Source organism: Salarias fasciatus, chromosome 11 (genome assembly GCF_902148845.1).
Source record: "Salarias fasciatus chromosome 11, fSalaFa1.1, whole genome shotgun sequence".
NCBI classification, from domain to species: domain Eukaryota; kingdom Metazoa; phylum Chordata; class Actinopteri; order Blenniiformes; family Blenniidae; genus Salarias; species Salarias fasciatus.
In genome coordinates this window covers 22,407,969-22,424,681 of record NC_043755.1, presented here as the reverse complement: position 1 = coordinate 22,424,681, position 16,713 = coordinate 22,407,969, and the positions used below count along the sequence as shown (strand labels likewise).

At 44.0% G+C, this 16,713-nt stretch overlaps 1 protein-coding gene across 2 annotated transcripts in view; it reads right to left on the bottom strand.

Moving 5' to 3' along the window:
- The window catches only part of vps13b (vacuolar protein sorting 13 homolog B), a 312,159-nt gene that overhangs the window by 111,346 nt on the left and 184,100 nt on the right, over window positions 1–16,713 (bottom strand). For both annotated transcript variants that reach the window (XM_030102906.1, XM_030102905.1), the window contains exon 32: window positions 2,576–2,779. In XM_030102906.1, the coding sequence (XP_029958766.1) occupies window positions 2,576–2,779 (204 nt within the window). The remainder of the gene's footprint in view (window positions 1–2,575; window positions 2,780–16,713) is intronic.

Sequence of the window (16,713 nt, the reverse complement as noted above, 5' to 3'; positions counted from 1 at the left end):
TAATCAAATCCGGCATGTGAAACCAGACTTACATCTATACCACCAACAAGAAGAATATCGACTTATTCAGCTGATGTACACCTTCAAAACAACCAAACCCTCATCTCACTGCCCTTTCAGACAATTTGGACTTTGTCCTAAAACTGTGCATCCCTGTTTTCATTGGCAGAGACACAGTTTGAGTGAATGGAAGGAGAAAGAGAGTGGGCCGAGCTTCCGGAAACCCCCGCGAACAGTTTCTCTGATTCAGTAGTGAGATTGTAAAACTCTACCCTTTGTACAAAATACCCTGGCTGAACACAAGTCAGAAGTCTGGGATGTTTGGTCTGAACTACTGAGGAGGCAGAATAAAAGAAACTCTGGTGGTCAGGAGGTTACAGATATGATCCCAGAGCTCTGCCTCACTGTGCTGTTCAGCTGTCAAAGTTTACAGCTTGAGATATTCGAGGCTTCTGAGTCACCTGGCTCAAAGCTTAAGCCTGAAAACAGGTCGGAACATTTTATGGTTTTAAGGATACAAAAAAAACTTACAAAAATACTAGGCATTGGCATGCACTGATAAATGAAGAGTCAGACAGACAGTACTTTGCTCAGACTACTTCTGCATATTTTTGCAGTAATGTTGATCTGCTTCACAGAGTAAAAGAGGCCCACAGAAAATGTTTTATACCAGAAAAAGCACGAGGTATGAGTCTCATTATCACCAAAAGTAATGCTTTTATTAACATTACGTATGTTGACTTAAACACAAACTAAACACTGTCCTGTGATTTTGATGCTATATACGTCTCATAGAGCTAACCAGAGCCTGGATCACGCTACAGAGTCGAAAGAGGACAATATATCCTCACAGTGAGTCTGGAATTGTCTGCTCATGCAAACTACTCTAACTTACACTTTACAACTTGTAGATGTATCAGTTTCGAGCATTTTCAGGGTTGCGCTCAGGAGAACATTATCTGTGGAAGGTGAAAGTACTAAATCAAACGCTTCACTTCGCAGTGATGTGGTTCCACGGTTGTGGTGCCGTTAGTTTTGGGTCTAACATGAGCTTTTATCTTGTGGTGTTGTAAAACCTACGAGAGAACAGGGTGAAGCCAACCTCAGTGCTGCATGGTGACAGTTTCTGATGACACTTGATCCACCCAACAAGAATAAACAACAAAAACAAGTCAATACATCTTTACGGTTTGCAACTGCACACTATGAAAGCTGAGGGCTCAACATCATTGCCACCCAAAACAAAGATCACTTTGTTTTCCGCACAACGCTCCAAATATCTGCGCCAGTGTCTGTGTGAGACAGTAAAGAAAATATCAGCGTTCATAATGGGTGTGTATGACTGTCCGTGTGCATCTGAGTCCAAGCCCCGACGACCCAGGAACGCTCGGTCTCAATCAGGCCTGTGTTGATTTTGCGCTACAATCTTCCACAGGGCTTTATTTTTAGTTGACAGGGAACACATTTGGACTCTTTGCCTGTGATTCTGTGATTTTTGGGCCTGTTCCCTCTCAAAACATGAGTGGGGGAAAAAAAAAAAGGATGCGGGGCCAAACAGGCTGTTAGACTCGTGCTTGTTTTAGCTCCCGAGTCTATAAAAAAGTGACAGCATTTGTAATTATGACTGTACATGGAGAGGCTCCACGTTAGGGAGCTAACTCAATAACTGCAGGCTGCTCCCACATCAAGACTGATGGTATAAATTCTGGGACATTCGCAGGAGATCACACACATACAGCACCTGACCGACTCATGGGTGGAACATTCATACAAGAAAGTCAGACATACTATATTTTTAAGCTGCCGAAGGCTCTACATATTCATGACTGTGCATGGTGCGCATGTGGCAAAGCAGTTAGATAGTGCCTGATTTCCTCTCAGATACACAACATTTGTATGTTGACTGATCGTCAGCAATTTTGTTGAAGCTAAAGTGATTGAGATTTGGAAGACTAAATCCCAATACTGTTTGTGTTTATTCTTTATATGAAGTGATTGTGTGCAGGTTGAACAACCACAGCTGTAAATTTGTGTTGTGTGATATGAGACTCTTTAAGAGTACTTGAGTGAAGGAGCAAAAACTACATGCAATGTAACCATTTTCAGGTCATTTCTAGCAGCTATTTCCTTCAGTTTTAAAGTTTCTCAAGCGTGAAGTTCACGAAAAAAAAACTGAGGTCCTCTTTTAAACGACAATGATGCAAGTGAAAACATCGTTTTTGAGTTTTCCTTTCAAAAACTTGAGCGTTTAGACGACAATATTTTTGAAAACAATGTCCATTTACATGGAAACAGCAGAAATGCTGAAAACGATGCTTTCCAGTTGGGCTACTAGTGGGTCCTATTTGTTTTTGTAATGAAACCACACATACGTGCAAAATTCACTAAGAGTTGGCTTGTTCACCGACTAATAGGGAACGTGAGCTGGGATTAGACCGTCGTGAGACAGGTCAGTTTTACCTTACTGATGCTGTGTTGTTGCAATAGTAATACTTGTGTGAAAATTGAAATAACCTGGGCATATGGTGGTACCTTGAACCTGTTCAGAATACAGAGGAGCTGCTGCTGTCCTGACCTGCTGGCCATGTTCCACTCCAGCGCCGGGTTCTGGGAGCTCCTCTCGCTGTCTGGCGACACGCCGCCTTTCACACCTTCTTTATCGGGCTTCAGCTGCTCCCACTGAGCAGTGCCGATGTTGATGCACTGCAGATCGATCTGATACTGACGGTCTTCCACTTCTGATCCGGGGTCCCGCAGGATGCCGAGGTTCAGCGCGCGCCTGGTGACAAGGGAGAGAAACGGTTGAAATCAGCTCCACACTCGAGCTTTGAAAGTTCACCGGGTCTGCATGCAACGTGGGGGACATAAAAAGGGGAAAAGCCAATGTAATTGAAATTTAATTTCAGTTGTGCAATATATTTTATGTGTTCGGAGGTAGTTAACAAGTCATTCAAGGAGCAGGTACCTACTTCCAAATAAACCAAGAGTAAAATGTGAATACATTTATTCATTGGTACAGCAGTTATATTGGGTCCGGTTGTACTTTCTGACAATGGAGTACATGCCTCCTGATGTCTGCCAGGTAGTACGTTATAGTGAACCGGTAAAGGCATTCTGGATGCATGCCCTCACCACTACTGAACACTTGCCTGTGCTTTTCAGTGGTTTAGAAACACATGTTTCTTCTACAATGATTTATGACCAAATCAAAGTCTCCGGTACACGCACAGCCAGGGCCTCAGATAAATAACCCCACAGGCCTCAGGTGAAATCATTTGCCTTTTATAAAGTTCTGATTTATGCCAGCTTATCATTGGCAGTAAACATTGCTTCACTCCTGGCTGGACGGCACAGTAGTCTGGAGATTGTGAATCTCGCTCTGCCTTTCTATTTTGGTCCGCAGAGCCACGGCACTCCTGCCGCACACACGGCCTGTTATACGGTGGAGGAGATGTAGAGATATGTCAGGAGTGGGCAGCAGCGCTGCGTCTCGGCTCTCGAGCGGCCGCAGTCAAAAGCGAGCGAACGCCGCTCCAATCAGCGCCAAGAAAAAGTGATGTCATCTATTTTGCCTTCGAGAGACAAGATCCTGACGAATTCATGAGGCAAAAGGAATAATCAAAATTCAACATCTGCATATGACATCAGGGCTTTCGCTTCGTTATGATATGTTTATTTGTGCTGGTGAATTCAAATGAGAGCTTAAATGGTATAAATAAGGGCTTAAAATGGCTACAGATGTAGCGGCAGCATGAGTAGTTCTATTTGTTTCGGCAACGTCAGTGGCAATTTTCATATAGCGTTTCCCTTCCCGAGCCACTCGGGAAAGCTCTCTACCAGAGCGTGATGTTATGACAATAAGCACTAAGTACAAAAACAATGGCAATGGGAGATCAGAGGTGTATAACTGGATTTAGCTGGATTTGTTGACATACAAACAAGTGAAACAGATCCTTAATCAACATTTGGAACCACATTTATCAACAGAGTATAATATAAATCAAACCAAGAGCTCTGTAAGATTTGGGTGGGATGTGTCAGTCTAGATTCATTAGGGCTTTTGTAACAGTACCTCCATCACCCTCCCCAAGCCTAAACTGTATTTTTCACATTAAACAAACCACAGTTACCTCATATGCTTTCCAAATTATCTCTTAACTTCAGCTTATTTAGAAGACTCTCTTACTCACAATCAACATAACACGGGAGTCTGCAGCCAAGTCTCGGCATCGCTGAGCGGCAGGGTCATCTCCAATGACATAAATAAATATGATAAACATTTGTCTTGGTCATGCAGCCAGTGGAAACCGGTGTGATTTAATATCAAAAGACATATTTCAGCAAATCGCAGGAAACGAGAGAGCTTCATTTCTGACAAATGAGGAGGGGAGGAATTTTGGAAGTTCCCCTTGGGGTGCAATAATAATTGAAGCCAGATTCTGGTGTTGTACATGTGGGGGGAAAACGCTGGCGGTTTGACATTTTTGATTGGTCATGTGAAGACCACACTGCCTGGCCGAGAGGAGTCAGAGAATGCCTCGGGAAAGCACGACACTGGCTCTGCCCGCCGCGCGCAAGGACCAACTAAAAACATACAGAGCGAGCGAGGCAGGTGGAGCACACCCTCCTGCCGGCCGTGCCGCGCCATTATCAGACATCTGCCTGCCACTGCCGGCTGGAAAATATGGAGCGAAATGAAAATAACAAGTCATAAATGACATGCTTTCACAGATGAAGCGGGCAGAGAGGGAAAAGGAGGGGAGAGAGAAAGAGAGGGGGAAATTATTCTCAAACACGAGTACTTAGCTCGGCCCTTGTTCCCGGGCCAACTATTTTTTTTTTTTTAATTGCAGGAAAAGACCACAGAAACATTATTTTTTATGACAAAATTCTGCTATTTATAAAAAGGGATCAAAAGCTGTGCGCTATAGGAATGTTCTGTTTCGCGGCGTTCACGGCTATTATTTTAAAAAACATTTCTCCCTCTTCTGACACAATTTAAACCCAATTTGATTTCGAGGAGCCACTGGGCTGATTTTGCATCAGAGCTGAAATATGAGGGCTCCGATCCAACAATATTATCGCTCCAAGTCAATCCCTCCACCCAAATCCTCCAGTGGGAAACGACAGACAAAATAGTGAAGACATACCAGTGTTATGTGTGCAAAAGAAGGATGCATCAAAGGGCCAAAAAAGAGCTTGCAAATAGAGAATATACTTTAAAAAAAGCAAAAACAAAGGCATATGGGTATTTAATTGCATGTTCTGCCCTCTGTTTACCATTCTTTGGGCCTATGCATTTGGGAGCATTTGTAATTTGTGCTATTACATTGACATGAGAATGGAAGGACTGAGAGCTTAACAAGTAGCAGATTTGGGATTGTGAATTGAATTGGCATGAAATCCTTTGGAAATAACTCACAATGGCTAATCCATCCACAGATAAACAGCAAATACTCTCATGGAAGCTCACACTGCCACTGCATTTCACCTTGGCATCAGGGAAGAGCTCGAAAAAACTCAAATGAAAAACTTGGGTCGCAGAAAAAAGAGTAAAAATGGAATCTTAGAAGTTCAGGTTTGCCATGCAGCCAGCTTGGAGGCTAACTGCGGTTCAAGGCTGTAAAGCAAACCACACCGGGATCTGGTCGGGGCTCAGGGCCCGATGGCAGGACTGTGTGAGCCTCTTACCCACAGAGAGACCCTCGGCGGGCTCGGGGCCGTGTCGTGGCCCCGCGGCCTTTATCGGTCTCCCACCTTCCTCTCTCAGCCTCCAGCCACTCTTCACCCGATCCCCCCTGCGCTCGGGCCCCTGGGCCGGCGGGGCAGGAAGCACCGGGGTATTACCAAGCGCCGCTGGCTTCTGGATCTCGTCACTCTGGAACCCGCAACCTGAACCCGCAACCCCGGACCTGTTTTTCACTCCATTTCCCCAACAATCACATGCAATAGATGTCTGCTTACATGTTCAGCGGCGGCAGGAGTGTATGTAAATGCGTGTGTGTGTGCGTTGAGAGATCAGGCCCTCTGCTTCTGCTCTCCTCATGCAACACGCACGCCGAGCAGACGCTTCATTCAGATCTCATGCTTAATTCGGCCAAGTCAAGCTAAACTAGCACCCGCTCCCTCCAGATGCTGTGTGTTTCGTTTGTGTTCTGTACTTTGTTTAGAAGAGACCTCCACTACTTTACATTTGACCTGAGACGTAAAGTACAAACGATCCATGACTCGTTGTGTCAGTTCATGTGGCTGAAACCACTCTTTTAAATGCTGTAACATCCAACAGGCACATTGCTGGTTTCATCCATTGCTCATCTATAAATTATATTTCGAGAAAAAAAAAGTGTTCAGCTGAGGGTTTTATTTTTTTATTTTTCGTTGCGGCTTTATGTGTTACCAGCCAAACACCATTAGCACCCAGCAGTTACGACTCTGGTAATTCTCTGGTGGAAGAGCCAGAGCCGCACAGTGGCTTCTCAATCAGCTCGCCGTGACTCCCAGCGGCTCAAGCCGAAGTCCCACTGGGCCCGCGTGCGCTGATGGGGGAATTCATAAGCATTATGATTCATGAAACTTGCAATTACTTAGAAAGTAAAGCGCCCCTGCTTTCGGTGGTCTGCCCTAAACTGCCAGAAAATCGGCAACTTCTGAGCCGTGGATTTATGACCCCAGTCAAGTCCAATTGCTGTTAATTTGCATCTACCAATTATAGTAATTAAGGCTCTGAATTAGAACGGCGAGCAGCTTTCGGAGCGAGCGGGGGAAAATGGTGCTGTGGAACAAGGCGAGTCAGCAGAATATAAGACCCAGTCCACTCCGGGACTTTTTACACCGCCGCTAACAAAAATGATTTTCTGACGACTGGACCGCTTTCAACGGGAGTCAAACACAGTCAGAAAAACAAGAAAATATCCAGGACAACAACGCTGCTACAATCATCCAAATTTGTCACACTTGGCAATAACAAGGCACTTACTTACTGAGCGTTTGATGTCAAGTACAACTCCAATCTATGGTCAACTTTTTTGTTGTTTCTCAGTGGCACAAAACGTAATAAACAGAAAGTGCTGCTTTTGATGTCCTGACAAACTCCCATGACAAAAACTCAATAATCTCCCCCGTTTTTTAGGCTGAACGGCATTACTCATATCCACTGTTGCTCCCAACAGAAGCCTGTTATTCATTAGGCTGATTGCGCTTTAAAGACACTCATACTCGACCAATTAAATCATATTTACACAAGATCTTAGAGGAAACTATTACTTATATATACAAAACCAGCATGGCTTAGCTTGAGCTCATACCACCGTCGTGACACGGTGGTGAGGAGCTAAGAGAGGGCACCACTGGCCCTCTGTTTACAATGACATGGTGTATACCAAGAAGTCAGTGTTTGCACTTTGATTCCATCATTTCATAATCACAGGCGTCATTTATCTCCCCTGCAGTTTACATGTCACAAGTTATATTGTCATAAACAAAGCCTGCGCTCGATGTGAAGACACTCGCAAACATGTGCTCCCCATGATGGCCTGTTAAAGATGTCAGTCTGGCCAGTATAATTTACAGGCTCATCATGTGCTGATTCCAGATCTGCTTCTTGCATCAGACCTCCATGTTGCTTAGAAAAAAGAAAGAAAAAAAAAAAAGAAGACGAAGAAGAAAAAGAAAAAAAAAGCCATGTGTGAAGAGTGAGCAGTTATTTCATTTGGCTTCAGCTGCTGTGTGTTTCATGGAATTCACACATGCCGGTGACGGCACAAATTAAACTATTAATCTTTCGTTATAGTTCATGATTCATGGTACAGTGAAAACATACAGTTTGCTGCAATCACACGGTGGACACCGACTCATTTATTAACACATTATATCAAAACGTGTTTTTAAAGCCATATATATATCGCATATACTTGGCGGCGCATCAGTCAGGATGTTGATGCAACTCTGAAACTTACATTTCAGACTCAAGTGCTCTGCAGTTTGTCCTGGCTAATAGCGCTGCGAGGGCCATTTATTGAAACGCACAGATGTCGTCCCCATCCCCTCTGCTTCTGTTCTGCTTTGCCTCACACACATGCACTCACTCACTCACACATGCATGCACACACACACACACACACACACACACACACACACAAGAGCTTTTTGCCTGGTCTGTTTAGCTTTAAGTGTGCTCTTCTCCTGCTTCTGCTTGCATGTAGCTCTAAGCACGGAACATTCCTGGGTAACAGGGACAGTAATTCACCAGCTTTTTAAGGGCACGGACTTCTCACTGGATTCCTTGATACAGTAGGTACATCTGCAATGGATCTACTGACAAAAGGCACCTTGGCTCCTCGTTTCAGAACGACTGAAGCTGTGGCTGCTGAAAATCACGGACAGCTAAGTGTGTGTGTGTGTGTGTGCGTGCGCGCGTCCATCCATCTTAGACCGTCTCCGACATTATAAACACTTGAATTCGCTGCAGAGAATTACAGGTCATCTGTGGCTCATGTGTATGTCACCATGGGACAAAGCTACCATTTTTCCCATAAAAGCGAGTGGGCCGGTGCTTGTGAAATCACTTCCTCTGTTAGCAGTAACAGATTTGATATGCTTCCTCCCCGCGCCGTACATGGATATAATGCTGCTTTTATAAAACATGTCAGCCGGAGTTTCAGTCGAGGGTCCCTGATGCAGAGGTGTGAAGGGACTGCTCTGCTGACTTCCTCAGACTGCCGATTGAAACCAGATTTTTGTCCCCACCAAGCAATTTCGCAATGATGTAATCCTCCAGCCATTTTAATTTGAGAGGCCTTATCTTTAATTAATTGCTAAACACATGCAAGGAAGAGATTATTCATAACCGGCTGCAGCAGGGAATGTGGCAGAGGTGGCCAAGGATCTGGCTCACCCTCATATAGAGACAGCTTCATCAAGTCAACGCAGACCAGGCCCATACTCAATGCTACATTTACACTAATTAAAGGAAAATAATCATTTTCACTCAAGGAAGATTCCAGATTCAGAGTTGGTCTCGGGTCTCCGGTGACACATGCCAAGTCTCCACTGGTCTGACAGACAAAGAGCTCGTGCTTCGATTCGCAGACCGGGAGCAAATATATAATATACCGGGAGACGCATACAGCGTCAATTTCCGTCACAACCCCACGATTGCGCGGGAAATTCGAACCCCGAACTGCAGCCAATTATTTGGCACACAGCCTGTATAAGGCAACAGACAGATACGCGGGTTGGCCTGTTATTTTAGGTTTTTAATGCTTCACGGCCCATTACCATTGAATAAACAGGAAATGCATGTGTAGTTTTTCACAAATCTTGCCTTAAGTCCCTTTAACAATGGCTAGTGTATGGACGTTCATATGGACTGACAACAAAGATGGATTCTGTGTGACTCTCAACTACAAAAATCTCACTGTATGCGGAGTAACAGCGTTTTCAAAAAGTTCCAAGTTGGGAGCAGTCTTCAAAAAGTGACATTTTCATTGGCTCTGAGTGCTAAAGTAATTGTATTGGATCATTGATCTTTTGTAAAAGTATTGCAGATTTGAACACTAAAAGTGCAAATAACTACTGTGCAAGTTGCCAAATTATTGCTTGTGTCGAATTTTTACAATGGTGGTTCATACCATCACCACTGTGTAACTATGGTGCAATGAGGGTGAAGCAAAGCTGGTGTGATGGAGACCTGTCCAGGCTGTGTCCCGCCTTCACCCACAGTCCACTGGGTTGGATAAGATTTAGAAGATGGGTAAACTAATGAAAGAAGGATGGGCGGACTTCTTACTTTTTTTTTTTTTTTTAAATTAACCATGTGACTGCTTTCATTTGCAAAGTTCAAAACATGTCTGTATCGTGAAGCACTGCAGCTCTGTCATGTAACACTAGAATGCACCCAGGAGACGGATCTGAAAGGGTCCTTCACAAATGAAGGGACTGAAATGGTTCCATGTGCCTCTGACATGAGTGCAATCATGTGCTAAAAGGATAACATCCCTCACTTTTCTCACAGTCCTACAGCATGATGAGCCTCAGTTCTCTTGAAGAACCAAAAAGTGGAAGAATACAGATGTAACTTGGGTGATATGTCTCCTTATTCTCTCTATTAGATGTCTTATATGTTATATAGCTCATGGGTAGCAATCCAAAATGATGACAGGACAACAGTTTAAAATACAAGTAAAAGCGTCAGCCTAAATACAGTCTTCACAGGCAGCCGTGCACGCTACATATATTTTCTCTGCGAAATGAGCCCAACGTTGCGATCTTTAGAGTGTTCCTCGTGATTTACTTCTGCACATAAATTGTTCAACTCGTGCTCCGGCAAGAAGGGTGTTTTATGGAGCTGTAAAATTAGGCTCATTTTATGGATCCAACTGCATGAACCACTACTGTTTTTTTCCACTTGTTATTGATTAAGCGGCTTAGTGTCGTCAAGCTGGTTCGCATTAGCTTACAGGCAGGCGTGTTGTCGAGCCGGTTTGAAGATGCTCGTTCCTATCTGTGAAAGTGAGTGTCTTTGGCAGGGCACTTTGAAGTTGATTACACGTTGTTTACAGCAATTATTGAATTCTGACAAATGTTTAAAGCATCTAGATTACATATCAAGGCCGCATCCTTCTTCGGATGGAGAATAAAAACTTTCCTAAACAAAGGAGGGGAAATGATGGCCATGTTTGATTAGCTTAGCGTATGCTACAGGTTAGGCGGGCAGGCTGAACAAACATGTAATCGGATGGCTGAAACAGTAGGTCCCTCTCATTGCTGTTTGCCTTGACCTTAAACAACATTTTGTTCCCATTCACATTTCTTTCCGGCAAACAAAAGGGAGAATGAAACCAAATACAAAAACTTGCTGCTGGAAGCTCCCAAGTAATTAAATGAAAAACTTGTGTAAAAATCACAAGCTGTTGAGAAGAGGCAGGTCCGACTTTGAGAAGCTCGTGGCGCTGCCCAGCCAGGACTGCAGACTTTTCTTGCGAGATAGTGTCCAAATACTTTAGTGTCAGCAAGGAAAAACTGCATAAAATAATTACAATAATCTGGGGCACACATGCTTCCGACATCAGCTAATTCTTCCTCCGCTGTGAATGACTGTGGAGCCAATGTTTATAATTCTGAAGCGGATCTCAGATTTATCCAAACCCAGTGTATTTATACAAAGTGACATTTCTATATGGGAGATTTCCCCGCTTTCCCCCTCAAACCGAGGATATCGCAGCATAAAGGCGGAGAGCGCTCGTGTGGTTATCTAATTCACCGAGTGATGCTGTTGAGTCGTCGCAGGGCAGATGGGAGACAGAAATGGAACCTAAAAGGGATTCATTATGCCTTTCCACATTTCTGTCACCCACATAACATCAGTGTTTGGTGTTAGTATCAAAAGTGTCAAAGGATGAGGTTGACCACATGTTTAAGTTACTCCTTTGAAGAGGAAATTTAGACTTTTGTGAGTACTTGGTCCCCACGGTTTGCCACAGAATTCTATTTATGGTAAGGTATTTCTTTTTTCCACTCAGAGAGAAGATGAAGCTGGTGTCAAATTACATACCCATCAGGAAATACACTAGAGGGCCAGTGTGAGAGAGGATGGTAATGTTTCTAGTGGAAAGTGCATAATTTCTGAAATGCTGAAAACAATGTAGTTTCATGTCGGGCCACTAGTGGCCGCTGTTTGTCATTGTAAAGAAACCATATGCAGGAAAGAACAATACACTATAAACATTAGCAATGGTGACGACGCAGACTTTCATATGGATAAGAAGATGAAGTGGGATTGTTATTCTGATTGTTACTGCAAAACTGCCAAATCCAGGAGAATACGGACTAGAAGGCATGACACTGGAGGAAAACACTCTTGTTATTGTACATTTGTGCTTGAGTAGAAGAACCATTTCATTTACTTACAGCGTTTCAGAAAACTTGTTTCCACCTGTCTCCAAGGAGATGAAATAGATGCATTTTGAGTGCCTCCAAGCACTATGTTCATGTAAACAGATGCCCAAAACGCAACGGAAGTTTTCCATTTTCACTTGAAAACGCTGTGTATAAACAAGGGTTTCCTCGCAGAAAAGACAAACAACAACAGCACTTTTCTGCAAAGGTATCACTGACATCCCATAACGCTATAGCAGAGGTAGTGGAGATGGCATCCCAGGGATCTGCAGACAATTAGAAGAGGACTTGGAAGTGGCTGCGCAGTGACAGTGTTCTGTAAGAATCAGCTTCAGGCCGTTTCTGTTTCTGAGCAATGCACCTTGTTCCAATAAGAAACCGTGCACAATGTCAGAACCACAAAACGAGAGGGAGAAGCAGAAGGAGACGAAAGTCATGGATCAGATAAAAAATACAGGAAACTGCTTCTGTGAGACACAGATTGAAGAGATAATTTGAACTCCAGTGGTTGCAGAACGGTGGGTTAAACATGAAAAGGTAGACGGTGAGAGAAAACATATTTTCCCTCTGTAAAGGAAGAACAACCTCCATTAAGGGTTTTCTTTTCCCGAAACACCTCATTTGTTGTCTGTCTACATGACATCCTCGCATATTTCTCTTTGAAATCATGTTCTCCCTGTCTTTGTGTATCCTCCTTTATGCTCTCCTCCCTTTCTGAGTATCTCATTCCTTCTTTCCCCTTTCTCACCGCTCTGTGTTTTGGTACAGCAAATCCACAACAGGGAGAAGGAAGTGGGCCCTGCAGGCCAGGCTCCTGACAAACCACAACTCTAAACAGGCAGCGCTGTGAAAATATGGCATTCAAACAACACGGTGTCCAAACATCTGACCGCCGTGCTGACTTTCAAACAGCTGTAGGCACCGAGGACTTTTAATTTGGAAAAAAGAACACGGAGAAAGAGACAGATTAAAAGAAAAATAATAATAAAAGAAGCAGCAGTGGGGGGTGTTTATCAATCAGGAGTATGCAGAACAGAACATGAAGAGGGAACTGAGAACGGAGAACACGTAGTGCTTCTGTAGAGCAGAAAATCTGCGGCGAAAACAGTCCAGGTGTAAAGAATTAGAGGAGATAGCACATCAAACAGGCTGCACTCTGTTTCTTTCCTGTCGCCCTGGTGGCAGGAAATGCTCTACAGCATCCTGTGAGCTGACCGGGGAGACAGACGAGAGGGAGCAGCGAGCGGCTCGGATACAGTGGGAAGCAGAGAACAGAGGAGGGCAGATGTAGAAAATGTTCAACAACATCCTGCAGAGAGAGGAGAGAGATTACTGGAGAGAGGGGCGCGCAGGGGGAAACAGGAGGAGGAGGAGAGCACAGGGGAAAGTGCAGGGAGAAAGGTGAGGAAGAAGCTCGGAAAAGCTCCAAAACATCCTGTGAGGTGACTTGGCAGTTCAGCTGAAATTAAGAATCGGATGTTCTTGTGTTTCAAATGTGGCCACTGAAGAGCGCACTCCTCCTTTTACCTTCATCACACACAGTATGGAAATAATGTAACTCTGCACACCCATCAAAGGGATACTTGGAGCGTTGTGCTATAGAACTAGTGCTGCAAAAGTAGGGTCGGAGAATAAAAATTAACTAGAATTACCATCTGGCAATTGTATCCCTCTGACAATCAGCAAAGCAGCTAATTAATGTCTCCTATACTTACTGTATATAATATATGATGTGGTGACTTCCAGCTCTGAGACAAAAGGGATGAATTAAAGCTCACCAGAGATATGGAGCATGTGCAAATGGGATGTGCAGTCACACGCTGACTTTGACTTTCTACCTTCAGGTGCCAGAATCTGCCTGGTTAAGCTGACACACTTACAGCAAGAGTTAATAAAAATGCAACGCAACATAAAGTCAGTACTGTCTTCACTGAAAGGCGGCAGTAACTCACAGGACTCGCAGTCAGAGCCATCCTGCAGTTTTCAGGGAGGTTGTTCCAAATATTTGGTGCATGAAAGAAAACCAGAAGCAGCAGCTGCACGTTTGGTTCTGACTCTGGGAAGAGGAAGCCGGTTTGAACCAGACGACCTGAGAGGTCTGGACGAGCTCGAGCAACGTTTTGTCCGTTTATACCAGACCAGATGGAGTTTTTTGTGTTTTCACTAGAAAATGCCGAAGAAATCCCAAAAATCTTAAAAATGCCTGAGGAAGTCTAGAGATCCATGGGAATTGCTTTGCTGTTAGTACGTCCAGTATGGACAGAGCGCTCATGAACAGCATCTCATCCAATGTTTGGTCTGTTTTTAAGCTCTGTGGTCTGTGTTGCATTCTTACTCAAGTCAAATTTAAATTAAAGCGAAACAAAAAGAAGCCTGAAAAGCCCACCGACATACACAAAACACACTGCAGATGCTTACAAATATTGCAGTAGTTATGAGGAATGTCAAGTTTCAATAAAAAAGAAAAAAAAAAAAAAGACACTTGACCAACAAAATGAAAGCAGTTTGTTCTTGGATGTTTGTGTTAAACCCCCCCAAAAAAAAAATCTCCTCTGGTGTTCTGTAGAAATGAACGAGACAGACATCTTGACAAACACTCAGGACCGAGCTGAACGGCGTGTCTGTGTGAATGTATCTGTGCAGTTGTGGTGTTGGCTGCCGCAACACAAATACTGTCCTGAGGTGATCTCTGCGTTGTGTCAGGGTGATCGGTGGGCACCTCCGGGCGGACACTCACGCTCACAACGCTGGTACTTTTCTTTACTTGATCCCGGCTTGTTTTGCATGGAGATGCGCATTCCTTTGAAAGAAAAGCGTTTTCTAAACACATTTGTGGAATCAAATCAATATTAGCTCCGGCGTTTGATCATGTTGTGTTGACGGTGCGACTGACACATAAACAGCGTGTGGTTTGTGGGCTCCAGTCTGCGTCGGTACGAGCCGATGCAGAGTTCTCGCAGTGCCGTGTGATGTTCGAATGGTTTTTTTCTGCGTCTCTAACGCGTGCCGGCTTCTGTACCAGTCCGACACAGAACTGCACATAACACCAGCCCTGAAAGGCTCCTCTCAAGTTTCATGGAAACGCCTCTCTGGGACCAAAATAAGAAGTATTATGAGGGGGGCTGCGATGCTTTTAACGCTAGCTTCTCATCATCTGCTGACAGTTGGACATTTCATTTCAGTCCAGTTGAGCCGATGCTTTTTCCCCTCAGTAACACGACGAGAGCTCCGTGGTGATGAATTGACGGGGGCGGGGTGCTGATTGGAGGCCTGCCCTGGGTGTGTGCGGGTTAAGATTTGAAGACAAGAAAGGGGACCGCCGCGCTGCAGTTGTCTACACAGTGGCTTTTAGTTTCCCCCTTAAATGTGAAGCTGAAGCACCGTGACTGACATCCTCACACGTACACACCCACCCACACACACACACACACACACACACACACACACACACACACACAGAGCACGCCGTTGGCCTGCTCATTTCAACACGATGACAATAACCGGGGTGGGCTCGGCAGAACGCGGCGGCGGCGCCGTCCAACACTATTCCTGGAGGATGGCTGTCCTGTACGAGATGCTTCAACACACCTGATTGCAATAAGGTCAATCCGAGGCTCGCTGCAGAGCTTGACGATGACACAATTATAAGATTCAGCTGTGTTGGAGCGCTGACATCGAAAACATGCAGGGCTTCATCCTGGAGTAGATTATAGTCGCTTTTTCTGTGCAAGTGTCAAGTTTCTGATCCACCGATACATAACAAGCAGAATAGAACGAATCAGTACAGCCCGAGTACCATAAAAACATGGTATTTTTTAAGGTATTCAAGACAAGAATACGAATGTGGAACACTTCATAATCTATATGAAATACATTATTTACTGATTGTATGGAGACAAAATTAAAAAAAAAAAAAAAAAAAAAAAAAAAAAAACACAGTTCTACTGAGTGTAAGGAGGAGGAGCCAGCTCTGAGCTGACTTTAGTGCCAGCCTTCACTTCTTTCAAGTCTGGTCGGGCCTCCTGGGGTTGTAATGTGCCTCTTGTTACACAAGCATTAGGCAATTATGCCACTGGTTTCTAACTGGCTTCCCAGAGCCACAGAAGAGCTTGTGGCTTCACACATGGACATTTGAAAGCATCTGCACATTCTTTCTGACTTGAGGTTGACTTCTTCCCTTTTTTTTTTTCTTCCATTCTTTGGAGTTCAGTTGCCTCTGCTACGACCGCCATGTTCGACTGCAGATCCCGATAACTCACATGTACGGGAAGATTTCCACAAAAAAACACCTCTGTGGAGATTTAGAGAACCAGGTGGGGAAACAACCACTTGTGAGCCAGAGAAGAAGTGAGGTCTTCTTTGAATATAATGCAATTCAGCCAACAAAACTATAAAAGCCAGTTTAAACATGCAATCAACACAACAACATTTTTTTTTCTTTTTTTTCCCTTCTGGAATGACTCAATGAAATCCAAATCAAGGTATGTAAATTTAATGACCGGTCAGCAGAACAGAGTAGTGCATGTAGGGAAGGTACAGAATACACTGGATTTTCACCTGTTTGCTGATACTGATTTCATTTCTAAGTCATCCTAATTTAACAAAAAGTCAGACGACAGGATGGATGGAACAATAGAAGAGTTAGAGTCTGGAAGATTATTCATGAAATATTCAAATGCATTTTGCCTCATTTACATGTCAATGTTTCCAAGAAAATTGAAAAATATGTTGCATTTTCGGAGCCACTGAATGTGCAATTTATTGAAAATGGCTCGAAAAGGTGCGACTTTGTGAAAGCACCACATTTTAACTCCAGAC